The 21482-nt window shown below is 46.9% G+C and overlaps 4 protein-coding genes across 4 annotated transcripts; 2 read left to right on the forward strand and 2 right to left on the reverse strand.

Moving 5' to 3' along the window:
- Positions 1-12439: 12439 nt before the first annotated feature.
- Positions 12440-14186, reverse strand: CLAFUR5_08312 (4-coumarate-CoA ligase 1; the record flags this gene model as incomplete). The annotated part of the gene is made up of 2 exons (XM_047907460.1): positions 12440-14103; positions 14150-14186. 2 exons carry the CDS (start codon positions 14184-14186, stop codon positions 12440-12442), a joined length of 1701 nt encoding a protein of 566 aa, XP_047759244.1.
- Positions 14187-15119: 933 nt separating this feature from the next.
- On the forward strand, positions 15120-16028 carry CLAFUR5_08313 (uncharacterized protein; the record flags this gene model as incomplete). Its single annotated transcript, XM_047907461.1, has 1 exon — positions 15120-16028. The coding sequence occupies one exon, from the start codon at positions 15120-15122 to the stop codon at positions 16026-16028; it is 909 nt and encodes a 302-aa protein (XP_047759245.1).
- Positions 16029-16258: 230 nt separating this feature from the next.
- On the reverse strand, positions 16259-17233 carry CLAFUR5_08314 (uncharacterized protein; the record flags this gene model as incomplete). The annotated part of the gene is made up of 1 exon (XM_047907462.1): positions 16259-17233. The coding sequence occupies one exon, from the start codon at positions 17231-17233 to the stop codon at positions 16259-16261; it is 975 nt and encodes a 324-aa protein (XP_047759249.1).
- A 2399-nt stretch (positions 17234-19632) lies between these two features.
- Positions 19633-21124, forward strand: CLAFUR5_08315 (L-pipecolate oxidase; the record flags this gene model as incomplete). Its single annotated transcript, XM_047907463.1, has 2 exons — positions 19633-20882; positions 20932-21124. The coding sequence occupies 2 exons, from the start codon at positions 19633-19635 to the stop codon at positions 21122-21124; spliced, it is 1443 nt and encodes a 480-aa protein (XP_047759250.1).
- Positions 21125-21482: the final 358 nt, after the last annotated feature.

Consider the following 21482-nt stretch of genomic DNA (forward strand, 5'->3'; position numbering starts at 1 on the left):
CTTAGCTCTCTCGTAGCTAGACGAGAGGTTCGTAGCCGATACTACGTATAGGTGATTCTCGTCGTCGACCCTTTAGACTATATAATATACTAGGAACGTTTTAGTTATTTATAAACGACATACTAAGGGAGTTTCTAGATAACTTCGTATATAAGGGCGCGCGTACTATAGGGTCCGAATAAGAGAGTTATTATTCTACGAAGCTATAAAAGAGGAGCGCGAGGCGCGGCGAAGTTATAAAGTAAAGCTAAGCCGCGATAACCCGATACGGAAGGTCCGCGGTTCACCCGGGCCGACGTAGCTATAGTTAGAGGTCGCGGGCTGCCCGTAATATTAGTCTAGGGCGTAAGTAGTCGTTATACGGTACTCGAGTTTAGCTTCGACTTCGGCTTTATTTATAGTCTATACTTCCTAAGCTAGTACTAGCTATGTTTATAGTACCTATTCTAGTTCTAGAATAAACTCGATTGCTTTAGGATTTAGGGGAGTCGTCTCTTCTTCTTTAGGCGTATCTTCGATAGTGACTCGTATAGAGTCGATCTTAAGGAATCGCTCTAGCGGAAGTAATGTCTAATACTAGTACTAATTTCTCGGATCGTCCACCCCCTACGGAAGGTCCTAGCTACGTCTCGTTAGGCTGTCTAGCTTCGTTCCTTATACACCTAGGCGGTATATAATCTAGAAGTTAAATTGTAATAGAAATTCTACCTATCGCGCTTATTAGCGATTTAGCTACTTCGTAGTCATAAAATATTCGAGGTTCTTATAGTCTATAAACACTTTGACTAGATCGCCGTCCTCGTCTACTTCGTAAGTAAGCTCCGGGCGCTACTCTTCGAATACTTTAATAATCGCGAGGAGTTCCTTATCGTAGATCTCGTAATTATACTCCTAGGGGCTTGGCTTCTTCGAATAGAAAGCTATAGGATGTAACACTCCCTACTCGTCGTATTATAAGAGCACATCTATATTAATAAAGTCTAAGGAGTTAGTCTTAACGACGGTCTACCTACCCGGTATATAGTATACTAGTATACCCGCCTTACTAAACGCTACTTTTAACGCCTCGAATGCCCTCTAGTAATTATTAGTCTAGTTGATTCTACGGTTCTTGTGATTACTAGGCCTATCTAACTTCGTTAGGTTAGTTAATAGGGATATAATACGAGAGAAGGCCTTAATAAACCTACGGTAAAAGTTCGTATATCCTAGGAAGGCTTAGACATCCTTAAGATTAGTTAGTGCTTCCTAGGTCTATATATATTCTAATTTCTCCGGGTCTATCTCGATACCCTAGGGTATAATAATAAGGCCTAGATATTTTATACGTTCCTAGTAGAACTCGGACTTATCGATATTAATAGTAAGCCCGGTATCTCGTAGCTTAATTAATACCTTTCGTAGGTTTTCGACGTGTTCCTCTAGAGTGTCGCTAAGGATAAGGACGTTATCTAGATATACTAATACAAAGTTATCTAGATGTTCCTATAGAACCTTATTAATATATAACTAAAAGGTTACGGGACCGTTATAGAGGCCGAACGGTAATACGAGGCATTTATATATACCGTAGCGTATTACGAAAGCTATTAGCTACTCGTGCCCTTCCGCGATACGTAATTTATTAAAGGCGACTATAATATCTAGTTTCGTAAAGTACTTCTTTCCGTATATACGGTTAAGCGTTTCCTATATTAATAGAATAGGATAGCGATTCTTAATAGTAATAGCGATTAGCCTACGGTAGTTAATATATACTCGTAGCCCTTCTCTAGGCTTTCTTACTACTAATACCGGTGCCGGTAACTAGCTAGTTTTCTAACCGGCCTTACGTAACTTACCTTCTAAAGTCTATTTGAGTAACTATTTCTTAACGGCTTTATTCTCCTTCTCGGCTAGTCCGTATAGCTTTCGATATAGCGGTTCTTAAGGTCTACCGGGTTTGATATAAATCTCGTAGTCGATACCTAGTCGGTAAGGTAGGAGTCCCTCGTATTCCTTTACTAAGAAAGTATCTATAATGTCGTAGTATATAGGCGGGAGCTTCTCTTTAGGATTGTAGTTAAAATACTTATAAAAGAACTAATCTAGGTCATTAGCTACTATCGCGCTTAGTTTAAGGCTATTATCGTTATTATTGTTATCCTCGCGCCCCGTAGGTATGATATAGAAGCACTCGGCCCTAGGCCGGTACGCGTATATCTCCTATACGCGCTACGAGACTTCCTAGTAATCTACCTCTTTATCTACCTCTAGGACGGACATATTTAGCTCCGCCCCTCCGGCTATAAATCCTACTAATTCGCTAGTAAAGGGCTTTAGTCTATATTTCGTTTACTAGGTTCTACTAATATAGTTTAGAGATTATACTATTGTCGATATCTTGTTATATAGATAGTGACCGAAGTAGTAGTTAGATCTAAACGCCACCTCGCTAGTTTCCTAGAAGATGTTCGGGTTATATACGGAGAGCTACGGTAGTCTAAAGACAATATTATATTCGAGGTCGGTAACGTAGTATAGTATTTGCTCGTAATGACCGCCGATAACTACGTCTATAAGGGCTATATATATGATCTAACGCGCTATAGCCGATCTATCTCCTAGTATTAATCGTCTGTTCTTCGTTAAAGGGATTAAGGGGGTTATATATTTACGTATAAATTACTAATTAAGAAAGAGAGAGGTAGAGGTAGAATCTATAAGGCCGCGAGCCTTTTTATATTATATTATTACGGGTAATGCTATATAAGGGTGTATAGCTAGTTATTATTTATCTAGTATATATACTAATATCTCGAGCTCCTTACTATAGTCCGTCTCTTATATTCTATATCTCTTAATCTTATACTCTTTCTATCTTAGAAAGTTCGGTTACTAACCGCTATCTACTACGCTTAGGTAGCGGTCGTACTATTTCCCTATTGCTATAGGTCGGTAGTAAGGGAGCTAAGGTTCGGGTTAGCGTTCGCGTTATTTCGTAGGCGTAGAGGGCGGTAGTCGCCGTCGTAACTATATATTAGGCATTCGGGGTTTATTAATACGTACGAGCCTATACGGTAGCGGTAGTACTTACCCTACTTTCTAAGGTCCTCCCGCTACTTACGGTTCAATAAAGGCAGGTTCTATAAGTAAACCGGTAGGTCCTCCTTCTTCTTCGTACCTACGTATTATAGTAGTCGCTAGACGATTATAGCGGTCATACTAGTAGCTACGGCGCCTACGGTATTACTACCGCCCTATACGCCGTTATTATTCGAATTAGATTTACTACGTAGGCGCTCCTTCTATAGATACAGTCGGTCGGTCTTATAGAAGCTCTTATTTAATGCCGTATATTCCTAAACAATATCCTATATGTCGTATAAACGTCTATATACTTCCCTATCGCCGAAAGTCTTAATATAGTACTTACGGTTTAGGCGGTTACGAGATAGTATTAGCTTAGTCTCGTCGGTCCACTCTATCTAAGTACGTAGCTTCGAGTAGCGAGCGTAGAAGGTAATAAAGGTCTCGCCCTACTCCTACTTATAGGTAGCGATATTAACTATAGCCTTAGTTCCTTCGTTACGGGTACCGTACTAGCGCATTATCTAATCTAGTAGTTCTTTACTAGTCTTGAACTCGTTAAATAATTGTTATCTAGACACGGGGATCCTCGGCTTAATACTTCTCTAAGGGTCACCCTATATCTATCTATATATAAAACGTAGGCCTTCTACCTTAGAGCGGAAAGTAGTTATAGTTAGCTTAAGAAGTACGCTACTATACTAACTGTCGAAGTTAGGGTCGTTATCGTTCTTAAAGTGCTTCGGGTTAGGCACGCCCTTACTAACCTCGATACCGCGTATTAGAGTACGGTTAATAGTAAATAGGCGTTCTGAAAGTTCGGTTAGGAGAGTCTATATACGGGTGTTACGCGCTCGAGAGTCGCGACCGTTATTATTATTAGGTCGTAGACGGTTTCTATTACGTCCTCGGTCGTTATTACTATTACCGTTATTATTATCGTTACTACCGCCTCCGCCGCTACCGCCTCTACTAGTAGCTTTACGGTACTTATGTATTAGCTACTCGAGTAAAGTCTCGCGCGGAGGTAAATAGGAGGGTCGGCGACTAGAGCGGCCCCTACCTCTATTCTATATAGTGTCTTTAGTAGCTTAGACTCGAGTCTTTAGATCGTTAACCTCCTTCTATAGAGCCTAGTTCTTAGCTTTAGTATCCTATACCTTCTTCTTCTCCTTTTCGTAAATCTCGCTAAATTGCTTATATAGGTTATTAGCCTCCCTATACTTCTTCTCTACCCCTTATAACTTTACTAGGTTATAATCCTTCTTACTCTTTAGGTCTACGGCCATCTTCTATATTATAGCCCCCTCGCTTCGTAGTATCTTATAGATACGGTTATACTTAGTATATAGTATAGTGTACTAGGTGTTCTAGAGGTTATTAGCTCGCTCTATTATATCGAGTTATCTACTATTAGTAATCGCTATATTTACTACCTATAGCACGAAGTCGTAGGTAGTCTCCGGCTACTAGGATACGAGGGTCGTAAGTTTGTCTAGTATAACATTCTAGTATTCGGATATAAGAATGTGCTCTACCTCGTCGAGTAATAGGTATACCTCGTCTAGGTCGCCGCCTAGGTTCTCTTCGAGCTTGAACTCGAACAGTTCTATAAAGTCAATCTTACTACCTTCTTCTCGCTCGAAGGCTTTCTAGTAAGCTTTATTAATTTCCTATTATAGCGCGACACCGGTATCTACTATAACCCGCCGGTTATCGTCCTATATCTAACTCCGAGGAAAAGAGGAGAGGTCGGGGAAAAGAGATATACGCTACCTACCTTTGCCCTTAGGCTTTAGTAGCGGTAGTATACCGCCGTTTGTCTATAAAGTTATATTGTCTAGGTTTAGGGGAGGCGTAACGATACCTATTTCCTAACTATCTACGAGCGGGCGACTACCTACTAATAATGTCGCCGCGTTACGTTCTCTAGGTACTTACGCGCTATACGCCTTGTCGTATTCTATATTCTAATACGACTCTACGCGTTCTTCGAGTTCTATAGTTCTATCTATTCCTATTATTACGCGTCCCTTACCTAGATCCGCGATCTAGGTAGGGTAGTACAACAAACTATAAGGGCGCGCGTACTATAGGGTCCGAATAAGAGAGTTGTTGTTCTACGAAGCTACGAAAGAGGAGCGCGAGGCGCGGCGAAGTTATAAAGTAAAGCTAAGCCGCGCTAACCCGATACGGAAGGTCCGCGGTTTACCCGGGCCGACGTAGCTATAGTAAGGGGTCGCGGGCTGCCTATAACATCGTGTTATATTACCTTAATAACGTATATGTCTTTAGTAAGACAAGAGAAGAGTATGTCTAATATATTATAAAGGTTCTACGAAAGCTAGATACCGCCGGGCTCTAGTTAGATATTAATAAAAATAAGTTCTTTAGATACGAGACTACTTATCTAGGTGTTATTATCATAAATAAGGGCATTAAGATAGACCTAGCTAAGATTGAATACGTTAAGAAATAGCCTATACCCGCAAATATTACTAATATCTTGTTGTTTATAGGGTTTACTAACTTCTACCGTAGGTTTATTAAGGATTTCAGTAAGACCTACTTGCCTATAACGAAGCTTACGAGGAAGAATGTCCTATAGGACTAGTCTCTAGTATATTAATAAGCGTTCGAGGTCTCAAAGTAAGCATCTATCGATACGCCTACCATAAAGTACTTCTGCCTAGGGCGAGAGACTATTCTAGAAATATATGCCTTAGATTACGTAATAGTAGTAGTACTCTTATAACGTAACGAGCGAGGAGTGTTATATCCTATCGCTTATATATCTAAGAAGATAGATCCCTAGTAATATAACTACGATATCTACGATAAGGAGCTCCTAGCTATTATATAAGCTTTCGAGGAATAGCGACCGGAGCTAACTATTAACGAATATAGTACCGACGATTATAAGAATCTACTAGACCCGGAATCTAAGGACAAGCCGACGCTTATATACTCCGATTATAAGAACCTCGAAAAGTTTATAAGTACGAAGTAATTGAACCGTAGATAAGCTCGCTAGGCCGAGTTTCTCTTATAGTTCTTCTTTAAGATCGTCTATAGGCTAGGAGTTTAAGGTACTAAGCTAGATAGTTTAACCCGACGTTTATAGGACTTACCGAAGCCTAGAGACCTAGATAATCTACGAAACTAATAGTAGCATTAGGTATTACTAGGCCTAGATCGTATTCTAAACCTATCGTCTACTAGAGCGTTGTCGGTATATACTAATAACGTTATAACCCCGCTTACGACCGCTATTCGAGGACTCTATACGTAACTAGAGGCTAAGGAAGCCGTTTAATAGCTAGAACGAGATGATCTATATACCTTACTAAGGAAGCACCGTATCGATAACCGTTATATAGTCCTAGTCGGAGGTATAATATATATTAAGAATATATATAGTAGTTATAGCCTATTCGTTCCTCCGGAGTTAGAAGACAATCTAGATAAAGGTGAAATCCCGGTACGTACTCGTATTATATAGTCTTTCTACGACTATATAGTAGCTAGTCACTTAGGGGACGAGAAGACGTATAAATTAGTAGCTCGTAACTATACCTAGCTAGGTATCGTATGATTTATTAAGAGCTATATACGTGCCTACCGCGCTTACCGTACGAACAAGAACACTAGTATCTAGTACCTAGGGCTATTAAGACCGCTACTAGTACTATTTAGCGCTTAGGAGGATATCTCTAATAACTTCGTAGTCAAACTACCGAAGGGAATAAGCGTAGTCGACGGACAAACGTACGAGAATATTATAACCGTTATATACCGCCTAACTAAGGAGCGATATATCATTCCTATTACCTCGATAATAGTAGAGTAATTTGTACTAGTATTCCTTAAGTACGTGTTTAGTAGATATAGGCTCCCGAAGTATATTGTCTCGGATCGTAGTACGTAATAGGTTTCTATATTCTAGCGTAGGATATACGCGCTACTTAGTATTAGTCGAAAGCTATCTTCGTCGTTCTACCTAGAAATAGATAGATAGTCGGAGAACACGAACAAAGTAATAGAGTAATATCTACGTATCTTTATTAACTATACCTAGGACGACTAGCTAGATTAGACTCTATTAGCTAAGTTTATAGTAAATAATATAGTGTTAGTAATAATAGGCGTCTCGCCGTTCTATACTAATACTAGCCGTAATCTAAGGTTCTCTAAGTTCGACTTAGACTTACCTATACTAGATAGATTTGTCATTCCCCTGTTCTAGGACCCTATCCGGCCTATATAGGTATATATCTATTGTTAAGTACAAAGGGAAACCCGAATAGGTGAAAACCCTTCCCGCCCCCGACTACTCCTTATCTAGATTAGCTTTCCCTCTAAACGTACGTAGTCTATATCACTACCCCGTTAGCCCCCGCTCCTAGCCGGTCTCGTCGCGCTACGTCGTATCCTCTCTTCCTATACTACTCCTACTAGGCGGTACTATTCTAGCTAGCCCTTCTCTAGTATCTAGTTCGTAATACGCCGTAGGTCCTTAGCGTTGTTAAGAAGTGCCCTAATCGTCCGGTTCCTCGCCTTTACTATCTACTCCCCCCTTCCTAGCGACTACCTCGGATAGACGAGGAGTACGTACCGTACGTTCTAGGAGCAATAGCCGTAGAGGTAGCTAGTATTTGTGTATCCTAGAACCTTCCTCTATAATAGTTACCCCTAGAGGCCGATGTGTTCGCTTCGTAGTTAGGTTACTATACTACTCTATACCCTCGTAAGGCGGTAGTAGATAAGCTTCGGGGGGTACTTAACCGCGGATTTCGTAGCTAACTATTCCTTAGGTTGTCCCGCTAGCTAAGGGCGTCTACTATGCCCTATAACCTAGTTGTTCTACCTCTCTTTCTATAGTTGCTCGACAAACGATTTCTTACCTTCCTATTATATTACTAGCTATTCGTCCCTTACCCGGTAGTTCGGCTCGTTTCCGGGTCGAATACCCTTATACGCTAGTACTAATTCGCGGGCCCTTACGACTATACTAGCGATGACCTTCTATACTAGGTACTATACCGACTTGCCTAAGTAGGAGGTCCGTAGTCCCTAGATATATAGGTCGATCGGCGGTATAGCGGTCTCGTACTTAAGCATCCTCGTTAGTATCGACTTATATACCCCGGTGACCTTCCTTAGGCATTGGTTTTAGATCTTCGCTAGCGGCGCGACGAGTCCCTTCGATAGGTAGGCCCTCTCGCCTAAGGACTATACTTAGCTACTATAGGTAAGGACTAGCCGTATAATAGCCGTATATAGAAGTCGTGACTACCGGAAGTCCGCCCCCTATATAGACGTAGTAAGGCTCTAGTATAATACTATATTCTGTTTAGCTTTCCGTAATATTGCCTAAACGTACTTCCTCTACCGTAGCGCCGGGTCTACCTATAGTCCGAGGATCCTAAGCTAATTTACCGGGTTAGTCGTATACCCCTATATCTAGATAGAAGCTTATATATTATAGAACTGTAGTAGGCGCGTAAAGTGTATTAGATTGTACTTTTCTAGGGTAAACCGAGCCCCGTGCCTCCTAGCCTAGTCCTCGTAGATCTTATACTTCTCTTCTAATAGCCTATAGTTCTCCTTAGTCGAGGAAGACTACGCTAGGATATTCGTATCGTCTACGAAGCCGCTCGTAGCGGTGTTCTAGGATTCTAGGGCTAGGAGTAGCGTCGCTATAAAGAAGAGGAATAGGATAGGTACTAGCGTTAAGCCTTACGGGATTCTAGTATAGACTACCTAAAATAGGCTTCTATACTAGCTGACTAGGATCGACGTACTACGGTTTTGGAGGTAGGACCGTACGAAGTTGATAAGCTACTTAGGGAGTCCTTTCGACCTTAGGATATAGAGTAGCCGCGGGTATAACACGTAGTCGAAGGCTCCCGATATATCTAGGCTAAGTAAGGAAGCCACCTTGTCCCTATTCTTATACTAGATAGCCTTTACCTAAGAGGTGATAAGTTCTATCGCGGATAGCGTCGATCGCTATAGGCGCGTACCTATCTAGGTGTCCGGGAGTAGGGAGTGTTCCTCTACCGCCTCGGAGAGTCTCGTTATAACTAGCTTCTTAAGCGCCTTCCTAAGAGTGTTAAGGAGCGTAATTAGGCGGTACGACTTCACCTACGTATAGTCTTCCTTCTACGGCTTACGTAGGACTACTATCGTCGATTGTTTAAAAGCTATCGGGTAGTATCCGGTCTATAGACAGGCGTTAAAGATCGCTATAACTACTAGGGCTAGTTGATCTCTATACTTCTTTAGTAGCTCGTTTAGGATCCTATCCGGCCCCGGGGCTTTCTTCGCTAGTAACTTCCTAAGTATAGCGGCAACTTCTCCCTCGGACACCTCCTATTAGACCGCGATACTAGGGGCTAGAGGAGTAGAGCTGTTTATATCGCTTAGATTAGCCTCGACTAGGGGCGGGAAGAACTTACTAGCTAGTAGACGTGCCTTAGCCTCGGGGTCGCTAACCGGGCTACTAGGCGATTATAGCGCTAGGATAGAGAAGGAGGGGCCCTATATAGGGTCCTGTCGGGCCCATTTCGCTAGCTTCTACATCCTCTCTAGCTTGCCGGCGATTTCTTCTACTATAGCCCTCTAGCCGACTGCTTTCTCCATTTGTATTATAGCTTTCTTCTATTAGTATGCCTCCCTAAATACGTTCTAGGCCTCCTCGCTATAGCTGCTCGTCTATACCCGGCGGGCTCTCCTTACTTCTCTTACTACCGTAGTACACTCCGGCGTCTAGTATAGTTTAGACTATATCGTTAGTTAGGTAAGCGGAACGTGAAGTAAGGTCGCTTTTCTTATTTTATCTATTAACCCCTAGACTACTTTGTCTATCTCGTCTTTACTATTATATTGCTACTACGCGATCTGGACTAGCCTCTTAGAGTTATCGAGGTACGCCTAGATATTGGCCTAGTAGGCCTTTCCCTAGTTTAGCTTAGGGGTTCTCGCTAGTATACGTTATATCTATATCGCAATAGAGGTCCTAACTAGTATGTACTCTAACGACGCCTCGAGTTTATGTTCGATCCTATAGTAGGTTACCGTATAGTAGTAGCTATCTAAGATCTAGGAGAGGTCGATCGTGCCTTAGAGTCCCCCTCTCTTCTAGGTGCCTAGGTCCTTCGGGGTATTGAGGGTAATTACGTTGCTCGCTATCAAGTCGAGTACTTCGTCGGCTATAGGGTGCGGCTATATAAGGCTTTCCTAGGAAGGGTAGTATATATTGAAGTCTCCTACTACGATGTGGTACCCTTGTCTCTTAAGCGCACTATCTAGGTGTCTACAGACCCCTAGGTCGCGGCTAGACCTCGAGGCTAGCGGTTGTATATATAGGTTGTGTATCTAGGTGCTACCTACGTAGAGGGAGGTAATATCGCCCCCGCCTTCTTCGTCTACGTAGTATACTACCTCCTAGTCGGATTCTAGTATATCCTTGCTGACATAGAAGCACGTACGGGGTCTGCCGTCGCCTCGTAGGCATATCGTATAGCCTAGTGACTTGTAGGTCGTTAGTCTCTTATAGTGCGGGTTAATCTATAGCTCCTAGATTATAAGGACGTAGTAGACGCGCGGGTCCGCCTCGTATAGGAAATGCTTCTAGACTATATCCTTACTATAGTTAACGTTATACTAGATAATACTAAGCGTATCGAGGCTAGTTATCGTTATCGACAATCATTTCCTCTATAATGTCCTATATCCTACTACCTAGCGCGTCCTAGTCTACGCCTATTAGCTATATACTAAAGGGGAGCCGGGCCTAGTTAGATTCTATCGCCGTAGCTAGTAGAGCACGGGGCCTCCCGTACGCCCTAGGTTACGTATCCTTTATATTATTCTCGGCCCTAGGGCGCTTATACCCGACCGCCGCTAGCTAGTTCCGGTATAGGCTAGCCTTACGGTCGCCGTAGAATCTTAGGGCGACGGTTCTGTTTGTGATTGCCTTGTTTTTTGCTAGTTTCCGCTATAGGCATTCCGCGCTATACGATAGGTAGTGCCCCGGACAGTTCGCGTACCGTCTCGTAGCTAATATATAGTCCCTAGATATATAGTCTCCTATATAGTTCGAGTAGGCCTACTTGTTTATATACGTATAGGTTTAGTGTCTATACTATTAGCATTTGAAGTATTAGAGGACACGAAAGAGTAAGGAGTGCTTTTCTACTATCTTAAGGCTATATTGCTAGATTAGGCCTTGTTCTATCGCTAGATCCGCCGCTTTCGCGTCTTATAGCTATACTATTAGCGCCGAGGCCTTCTTACCTTCTAGCTATTTCCTATAGAGCCAAGTCGCCTTCTAGATTAGAGAGTTAAGAGTGACCGGGTTGTCCTCTTAGAGAGCACGTAGGTGACCTTAGTTAGTTAGGTCGAACTCCTTAAGTATATCGTAAACTAGGATCGTAAATTGCTTCGTTAAGACCTTTACTAATACCGTAACCTTAGATACCTACTATAGCTATGCCTCTAGGTACCTCCTAGTAGTAGTAGAGCTAGTATAGATCTATAGAGTGCCGTTAGACTATTAGTTCACTACGACTACCCCTAGTTAGTTAATTCGTTAGGCGAGCTCCTTATTCGATAGCTTCGTAACTTCGGCCTAGTCTTCCTTTACTATAATACGGATCGTGACTATATCGTACGTTAGGCGGGGGCCTAGTATCGATGCCGCGACCGATGCCTAGCTATAGGGGTGTTGATTCCGGGTGGCCTTGCTAATCGCCTAGGACGTCGTCCTCATTTCTTATTGCCCTCGGTAATACGATAGTATAAGCGCCGTACGTAGCTAAGTGATCATTACCTATAGAGACCGGTATAGGAGCTGATCGTTAGTTTCTATGCTTTTTGCGTCTTCTATAAGTTGCTACTAGTTGTCTTAGGGGAGCTTCGCCTATAGAGCCGTAGGCGCCGTCAGTACCGTAGCCTGGGCTGCCATTGCCTAGGAGTTGCCTAATGTAGCTAGGCACCTCCGCGGCGTTTGGAGCTGAAGAAACAGGGTGAAGAAAACTTCAAGCTGTCCAGATTGAATGAGGTAGAACTCCCTCAATTCTAGGGGCAGTGGCCTGCTTTGTATATCGTTGGAATGGCCTTGATGAGAGCGACTTTAATTACTTTCCTTCTCGCTAGTTTCCTAAGCGATCTTTTACTTCGGTCGAGTATATAAATAAGAGAACTCGTATTCATCCGCCAGCCACAACATCTAGATCTAAACACGATCGCGCTTGGAGCGCGTGTGTCATTGTGGCGACATACCGAGAAGCCACAGCATCCAAATGAACCTCAGGTGCTGTACTCTGCCACATGTGTTCCAAATCGGTAGAGCACAAAGAGGAATCTATAGTCTAGCCTTCTCCTCCCTCACGATCAAGCCTCGTACTCTACTCTTCTCCCGATCATTCGCCTTCAAGATGCGCCTGAGCAATTTCCCAGTTGGCGACTTCGGTATGCTATCCGTGAACTCAATCTCCAACAACCTTTTATACGAAGACTTCTTCTCCTTCACGAAATTCAGAAGTTGCGTTCCAAGTTCTCGACTGGGTGTGATGCCGTCTCGAACAAGTACATATGCCTTGGGCTTCTCACCCGAGTAGTCGTCAGGTATGCCCAGCACAGCACAATCTTCCACATCCTGGTGACCTTGTAGCACATCTTCGAGCTCCGCGGGTGCTACTTGTTGTCCTCTGACTTTAATCATCTCCTTAATTCTGTCTTCGATGTGAAGCAGACGTTCGTCGTCGATGTTACCCACGTCGCCTGTGTGGAAGAAGCCCTGTTCGTCGAACGTCTCTGTTGTAGCTGTAGGGTTATCCAAATATCCCATGGCAATCTGCGGACCTTTGGCGCAGATTTCACCAGTTTGACCCGGGCCAAGCTCCTTGTTAGGGTCGTTGAGGTCGAGGACTTTTGCTACTGTATTCGCCATGAGCTTGCCAGCTGTAGTGGCATACTTGTAGTCGAAAAGGCTCGGTGGGTGGGCTGAGATACATGCAGTAGACTCCGTGGCTCCGTAACCTTGTCGAAAGCCGGTATTGGGGAACTTTTTGTGTAACAGCTGGATGATCTCAGGCGCTGTCGGTGCTGATCCAGATGACCATCTCTTCACTATTCGTCGCAGGTCGGGCATATGATTTTCCACGACGGGATCTCTCACCATACGGATGACGATCGGAGGTACCAGAATGAGTTCCGGAACGCGATACGTGACGATTGCCTGCAGCATAGACTCCGTACTGAATGATGGAAGCATGATGCAGTCGCCGTTCATGAAGACTGGGTAGTGGATGTAACGGACCAGACCTGTGATGTGAAACAAAGGAGTCACTGCTAAGCAACGATATCGCTCGCCTGGATCAATGACTTGGAGCTGGCGCAGCTGATGGCATTGAGCGATTATGTTATGATGGCTTAGCATGACCGCCTTGGGCAAGCCAGACGTGCCGCTGGAGAAGTTGAGATAGCCACATACTTCCTTGTTGGTTTTTCCTGGCGGTATACGATACGATAGCTCGGCATTGTCCCATGGGCCGGTCTCAATCAGCTGGTGGATGCTTGTAAAGCCCTGCTGTTCGCCCTCGAGGAGGAAGATATGCGTCCTAGGCATCCCAACATTCTCAGCCGCAGCCAGGGCAACATCCAGAGAGCCGGGAAGCGTGAAGAGAAATTTCGTCTTTGCGGTCTTCAGGGCATGAGTCATCTCGTCCACGTTGTATCCTGGAGAGGCACCATTGATACGTCCACCGGCTCGGATGATGGCCCAAAGTGCAACGGGGTACCAAATCGAGTTACCAGCAAAGATCGATGCTGTGTCTCCAACTTGAAGACCGTACTGCCGAATCAAGGCGGAGCTCATCAGAGTGGCCTTCTCCTTGACCTCTGAGTAATACAACCTCTCCTTCGTGATGGCATTCTCGTAGCAGGCATGATCCTTTGGTGCATATATCACAGGTAAGTACTCTCCACTCTCGAAGACCCATTGCCAGGTCGTGACATTGGTTGGGACTGTGATCGATGAGCATAAGCCGATGGTTTCTGCAAGAAGACCTACTGTCCAGATCTGGATGATCAGACTTCCACAACACCATCTTTCCTAGGTACAGAAACAAGGACAGGCAAAGAAACTGGTATGCCAAGAAAGAAGAAGGAAACTACCTACGGCTCAGAATCTCTCTATCGCGTGACTTAGCTGGTAGATGGAGTGTTGGCCGGAGTTGATGTTGGTGAAGGAGTGGAGCAGTTGCAGCCGAGGTCATGGCAGTTTCAGACACACCATATCCTACTCATCATGTGATTTGGTGTTTCAAAGTGGCCGCGCTCCGGTTGCACCACGCGTCTGCCCGACATTGTCCCAACGACACCGAACGTCAGTATCGTAGAGCCAGTATGGACATGGCGATCGACTCAGAGCCATCTATGCAGCTGCAGCCAGCCATGTTACGCCTACCTGCAGAGCTTCTACATCACGTCTTCAGCTTCCTCGACGCTCCAGACGTCCTGACTGCCCGAACAGCATGTGTGCGATGTAGCAAGATCGGTGCTGAGCACATGCTCGAAGAAGTCATATGTGTGTACAAGAGAGACCGCCTGCAACGGCTGAAAGAGATTGCACAGCATGCAGCACTCTCACAGCAAGTCAGATCATTTTACTTCCAAGCCGAGCGATTTCGAACACCACCGATGCCATACGAGGAATGGGACTCTGACCGCTCCGACTGCCTTCCGTTCGCCGATTACAACATCTATCACGAGTGGCCAGCCTGGAATGGTCGGTGGGACGAACGCAGCCAACGAGCCTTCAAACGTGCAAGTCAGAGATATGATCAACGAAAGAAAGGGAAGCACACTTGGGAAGAGATCAGGGAGGCATACAAATTCTATCTAGACACCGTGAACGATCAGCGTCGAATTCGTGATGCTGGCTTTGACACAGAATGCCTTACTGAGCTGTTCCGAGCATGCTCCAAGCTCGAAGAGATTACTCTTACCCTGGGGCACGGAAGCAAAAAGGAGGAACCGACATGCAAAGAACAGCTTTCAAAGACTGCATGCGCTTCCCGGGATGCGGCGATGCGAGTAATCTGAATGCTGGCGTTGACCAATTCTTCAGCGTCATGAACGCCCTGATTCAATCTGGAAGAAGGCCAAAACGACTTACCGTGGACGAAGTGACCTGGCGTATCTTCACACCAGAGAAGCTGAACCAGTGCTCAATGCGCGATGTCATGAGCACTTTGAAGGAATTCCGCCTAGGCATTGGATGCTGTGACGACGAACTGCCTGATCGAGAGGAAGAGATCGTCGAGGAGGCTTCGTTCATGATTCGAAATGGCGTCCTGAAGACATGGCTTGGTGTCGCCTCAGAGTTGCGTGTCTTGAAGCTGATCATGCCCATGCTGGCAGGTGGTCCGGCATTTCTGAGGACGAGAGATGTCATTCCCGAGAAGACATGGCCCAAATTGCGAGAGCTCGGTCTGTCAGACTTCGAAACGACCGAAGGAGATCTCGTAGATCTACTCCTGCGTCACAAAGAGTCCCTCCGAAGATTATCGCTCTCCCACTTAGACCTCGTGGCTGGCGAATGGGAGTCGGCATTCCGACGGATAGGCGGAAAGCTACCAAAGCTGCGCAAGATCAAGCTTCGCGGTTCGTTTCTTGAGTCGGGCGCGCCTCATCTTCACTTTGGTATCCCCGGTGAAGCCAGTCAAGACGATCCGATGTGTGACACTATTGAAGAATGCATCCTGTATGGCGGTGAGCTGCCCGACTTCTCTGACTTGCTTGACGAAGAGATAGAATGGGACGACTCGGAAGATGGAGACAGCTACGATCACGAGTCGCCGAGCAGGATTGACGAGGCGGACGCTGGCTACACGTCGGATGGGTCTGTGGTCTCTTACAGTTCGGACGAGTTCGACAAGACTATCTAAAGGAGCGATCCTGCAAGCCCAGACTTTGGCTCTGAGCTAGGCCGCTCTCGAAGGATGCATGGTGAGTGAGCCCGTCAAGGTGAATCAACAGTCTCATCGGATGCGTCCACCATCCACTTCGTCTTACCGTCTGCTTGCTCCGCTTGACGGAAGATGTACTTGGCGTTGAGGGTCGCGTTTGCGCGGCGATCGACCTCTCCCATTTCATCCAACAAACGTGATCCTGCCAATTAGTACATCTTCGTACCAAGCACATCAGGCAAGAACGGTATCTTTGGTTCGTGCCACCGGCCTATCATAAGCACGACGACACCCAGAACCATGATACCGAGAATGCTCATGCATAGGTAAGAGGCGAGGCGGTACTGGTAGTAGGTCTGACCAGGTGCAAATGGTATGCTACCGATCAGGATACTCAGCAGCTCAGCCAGCAGCGTCATGATCGTAATGATTGCGACCGTCCAGTATCGATTCTTGATCGCCGTGTATGTCGAGGCCATTGGAGTAGTCGTTGTGACGGAATCAACCATCCCGCTCTTCGTAGCATGGACATGTATGCAGTAGCGCGAAGCGCCATTTTTACTCCCGAAGCGCCCCAGCTTGTACAGCCTGCCTTCGAGACGGTGCCGAAGCTGTGATTTGCTGTCGACCGCGGCGTCCGACATCAAGTCAGACACGTCGGGTCCTATCAGTTGTGCGACCGCGGCAATCGAGCTTGGGTCGCCTGGTAGGTCAGTGGTGGTGCTGGACAAAGTGGCTAGCATTGCGATCATGATTGCCGCGTTGATCAGCAATATCGCCTGGGTAGCTCGAATGACCACTGGAGATATTGCTACACGAGCGGGACACGGGTTGGGGTTCGCAAGTAGCGAATATGCACAGCCCCAATCTGTGTCTGCGATCACGGCCTCAGAGGCCAAAGCTGGCAGTAAGCAGGCGGCCAGCGAGGCGACTGATGTCGAGATGAGAACCCATCGTCGACCTGATATTGCACGGAGGATGCCGACGATGGCCAATTGGTCGTGACATGACGAGAACAGTGCCTGGTCCGCGAGCGCTTCGTTTGGCTCACTCAGCTGGCGAAATGGCTCGACCAGTCTCAGACTGTTGGTCACGACAGAGATGATGATGCGGTAGACAACCGCTATTAGTACGGCCAAATAGCTACCCACGAATATCTGTGCCGGACTCCACTCGTGGGACATGTCATCGGGGGGGGCCGACGAGCCCTGTGCTGTTGGACAAAGGCAGCGTGCTGTTCACATCGCGTCTGGAGATAGCCTTAGTTCCTTCGATCGAAGTGGCTCTCCCTAGTCCAACCAGAGCCAGATCTCTCTTGTGCGTGCGAACATAGTCACCTGTGTAGCAATGAGGCGGGATCATGAATGCGCGTCTGGCTTGCGTGCCAGTCGTCATTGTCTGAGCTTGATCATCCCGGCAGGCCTGGGCGGTAGCGGTGGTCGTGGAGTGGATAGCTGTCAGAACACTCGCGCGCAACGTCCTCGCAGGCGAAGGATCTGATCTCGTTACCACATGGACCGGCAGATGTTCCGACGCCACCGGTGCGCTAGTCGTCCGAGGATGATCGACTGCTGGTGCATTTCTACTTGTCCGGAGGTAACAGCAGGTGTGGAAAAAGCGCCATCCGCAGTTGAAGGTAGCACAGTCTTCTTTCTGAATCCAAAGATCTACGCTCGACGAGTACGTGGTCATCATATCGGTGACAGCAGATATATGTGAGACTTTGGGATTGTAGGTCGCCACAGTCACTAGCTGGAGAGAGCTATTCGAGTGGTGTGCTAGTGTCTAAGCGATGTCAACGACTGCTCGAAATACGGTCAGTGACAGCTCACCTTTACGATCGCTTCGAACGTTGTCGAATTCCCGTCTGATGTGGCGGAGCTGGTGACATGAGTGTGGGACGGGGAATACCAGATCCTTCGTGTATGATTGCTCTGTAGATCTCTTCTTCGAGCATTTGAGACTGCGAGAAGACCCGAGGTATCATCACTTTTGCCATCGGGAAGCTTGAAGAGTGCATATTCCAGTAGCACGATCCAGCCTAGAGTCAATAAGACGACCGAAGCAGGGATCCATTGCGTAGAGCCAAAGGCTTATAGTCACAGCCGTCCTCGGCGGGTCGAACTGGAAGTGAGCGATATCAGCCTAGTACTTGGTTTTGGTAGACCAACAACTTACCTTTCTTGCGCTGTACTGCCTGCTCAAGACCGTCGCCTTCAACGACCCGAATCAGCTGTTTGGATGGGTGCTCCAGCATTGCCACGACTTTACTGGAAAGAATGGTAACTAGTAACAGGAGACACAGGTCGCCATATGACTCTTAAGAATCGGTCCATACGGTTGACAATAGTGGCAGTGCTCATAAACTGCCCCATATTGAGCTAGTGGTGTGGGAGAGGGCTTCAGCAAGGGGCGCTGTCATCGGCTTCATGCGAAAAGCCAGCCAAGCCACATCGTATGTGCAACCACAAGGCCGGTCATTAATACCAAATGGCTGAGATCACGTTCCAATGGCTCGAGGCAAATGATAGGATTCTGTCTCCATCACGACGCCCGTATGCTACGCTATAAAGGGCATGAGTCGGAGCGTAGCCTGCTGGCGTCCGACACAGAGCATTCAATCGTTCGAGCAGAGGGACCGTGTGCCATGTATCCATTTCCGAGAGTGTCGTCGCACCACTCCTTTCAGCTCTGCTTCGCGACACGATCTCAGCCTTTGTACCACGGTTCAAAGTCTTCAGGTCGACGCGGCCACTACACAGCCGTCGGGCAATCGCGCGCCAGGTAACGACAGAATACACGAATCTTCCATAGCTTCTTTTGATCTGCTTCCTGGAGTAAGGCCCACTGTTCGTGCGCAAGTCGAGCGTGCGTTCAGCCGGAGGCCAGTCCCTACGGCGCCATGCTCACGCCGCTTCGGCTGTCTCTGGCCAGACTGTAGGCTTTTTGGATGGTATTCTAGACGATGCAGATGGCTTCCAATGGATACGGACAGTGGACCATGTAACAACAACGTTGCGAAAGAGTGAAGTCGCGACTGATGCCGTCGGGACGTTCGTCGTTGATAGCGTCCGCCTCACACTGTTCGAAAACAACCATCAGCCGCATCGTCAGAGCACTCCACGATATCCTTGTCCGGCATTGCGGAGAGTCGGATCATCACGGCGACCACTGCATCGGTAGAATCACACAGCGACTGTTCCATCCAGTCACGGACCCTGCATCCTGCTAAGCTTCCCGTGAGAGGCATCCTGTACCTAGCAATCCTTTCAGCGACAAGGAACACGAGCTGCGCAAGCTGCGCAAGCTGCCAGCTTCTCCTCATGCCTGCTGAACCCCTCACGCGACACTCTTCGAATGGCTAGGCATTGCCGAACATTTACTGCTTTGACAACCATGTCGTACAAAATCGCTCGATGCCAAAGGATACAAGTCTCGAGCTGCGTAAAGAGTAAGATTGATTGAGAGAAGTACCTCCTTTGCCCCGTCTTTGTATGACCTGACTTCCTGCTACCCCACGCATTATTGCATCTTTGACTGAGCGCGTATATCGAGGCCAGGCGCTTGGGACGGAGTATTTACCATGAGTACCAATACTGTTATCAACCAGCGAAACAAGTACCCGGACGGTCGTGTCCAGCCTAGCGGCACTGCGCCACGAATCAAGCGTATAGAGCGGGACAACCCCTTCGAAGGCAAGGACGAACCAACCGTTCTCATCGTCGGTGGAGGCACCTTTGGAGTCTCTACCGCTTACCATCTGGCTCATGTCTACCAAGATCCGTCGAAGGTCACGGTCATAGACCGCTCGCCATCACCACCTTACCCAGCTGCAGCCATCGATATCAATCGTGTCATACGAACGGACTACCCCAACCAGCTATACTGCAATCTAGCTCATGAGTCCATCCACCCTTGGTTCTGGTCCGGCGAGCTCGGCCCAACTTTCAACAAAGTCGGCTGGTTCATGTTCAATGAAGAAGGCAGTGACATTGCTAGCCGGATCTGCGAGACTTTTACAGAACGAGGCTCGAACTGGGCGGAGGATGTTCAACTGAATGAACTTGGCAATCGATTCGATGGTATTCTCAGCCAGACAGAGACTAAAGGCTTCACACATGCGTACTTCAACCCCGAATCCGGATGGGTCAATGCTGCTGTAGCCACCCACAATTTCATCACAGCGGCCGAGAAACGTGGAGTGAGACGGGTCACAGCAGATGCAACGGAGCTCCTCTATGACTCCAGTACAGGACGGATCAAGGGTGTACGCACTGCGGATGGGGGGACTTATCTGGCTGACAAAGTGATACTGGCCACAGGAGCATGGACTAGTCTGCTCATGTCACCCATCGAGGATGTGCTGGATATTGCTGACAAGGACCGGATCGAGACCCAAGCCCGAGCGACAGGCACCGTCTCAGCATACTACAGACTGTCAGTCGACGAGACAGCAAAGCTGACCAAAGCAAAGATGCCCGTAATCGTGTACGGAGGCAATGGCGAGATCTTCCCACCGTCGAAAGAGAATCAACTGCTCAAGGTCTCCAACTCGAGGACAACTTTTACCAACACAACCACTACGAAGTCTGGCCACAAGATTTCGGTTCCGAAAGTAGATCAATACAACGTGCCAGACTCGATCAAACGTGAGACGGAAGCCATCATGTCTAGCAAAGTCTTGCCGGAATATGTACGAGGCAAGAAGCCTGACTACTGGCGGATATGCTATGACACGCAGACTCCCACGGAGGATCTGCTCATGTGCAAACATCCTAATGCGAAGCTGGACAATCTTTACTTGGCGCTCGGCGGCAGCTTTCATAGCTACAAGTAAGTAATGTTTCCGGGCACTTCAAAACGACTGCTAACGTCATGCTAGATTCATGCCTGTGGTCGGAAAGTACATGCTCAACATCTTGCACGGCGAGAGCAATGGACCAGAAAAGGACAAGGCGTGGGGCTGGAAGTCTGCGGCAGACTGGAACGATGTCAGGGAGTTTGGGCTCTTGTCTGGAAGAGCCGTGGCGAAGGTCGAGTTGAAAGACTTGGAGAGTGGTCGGTGTAAGCTGTGACGTATGAATCTACGACTCTCTGTTGCTGTACTGGAGATCCAGCCGTGAAGCGACTTTTGTCGCGTAGTAACACTCTCTGCGTACTCCTCTCGGCTTAGTACATGTCCAGGCGACGTTGCATTCACTCGTAGTTGACTGTGGCATTGGAGTGAAGGTCAGAGACTAGGAGGTATGGGTGGGGCCGTTGGCCAAGGCTTCGTGTGCATGGGTCCGAACTTTATCTGAGACGCTACTGTCGCACCTGCACCTCATGCGAGCTTCTGGCCGCCGAAGCTAGCCTTTCCACCTTCCTTCCCACTCGAGTCCACCATCGCAGAACCTGTACAAGTCGAGACGAAGAAAAGCAGAGCGAAGCATT

The sequence above is a fragment of the Fulvia fulva genome, chromosome 3, assembly GCF_020509005.1.
Source record: "Fulvia fulva chromosome 3, complete sequence".
NCBI classification, from domain to species: domain Eukaryota; kingdom Fungi; phylum Ascomycota; class Dothideomycetes; order Mycosphaerellales; family Mycosphaerellaceae; genus Fulvia; species Fulvia fulva.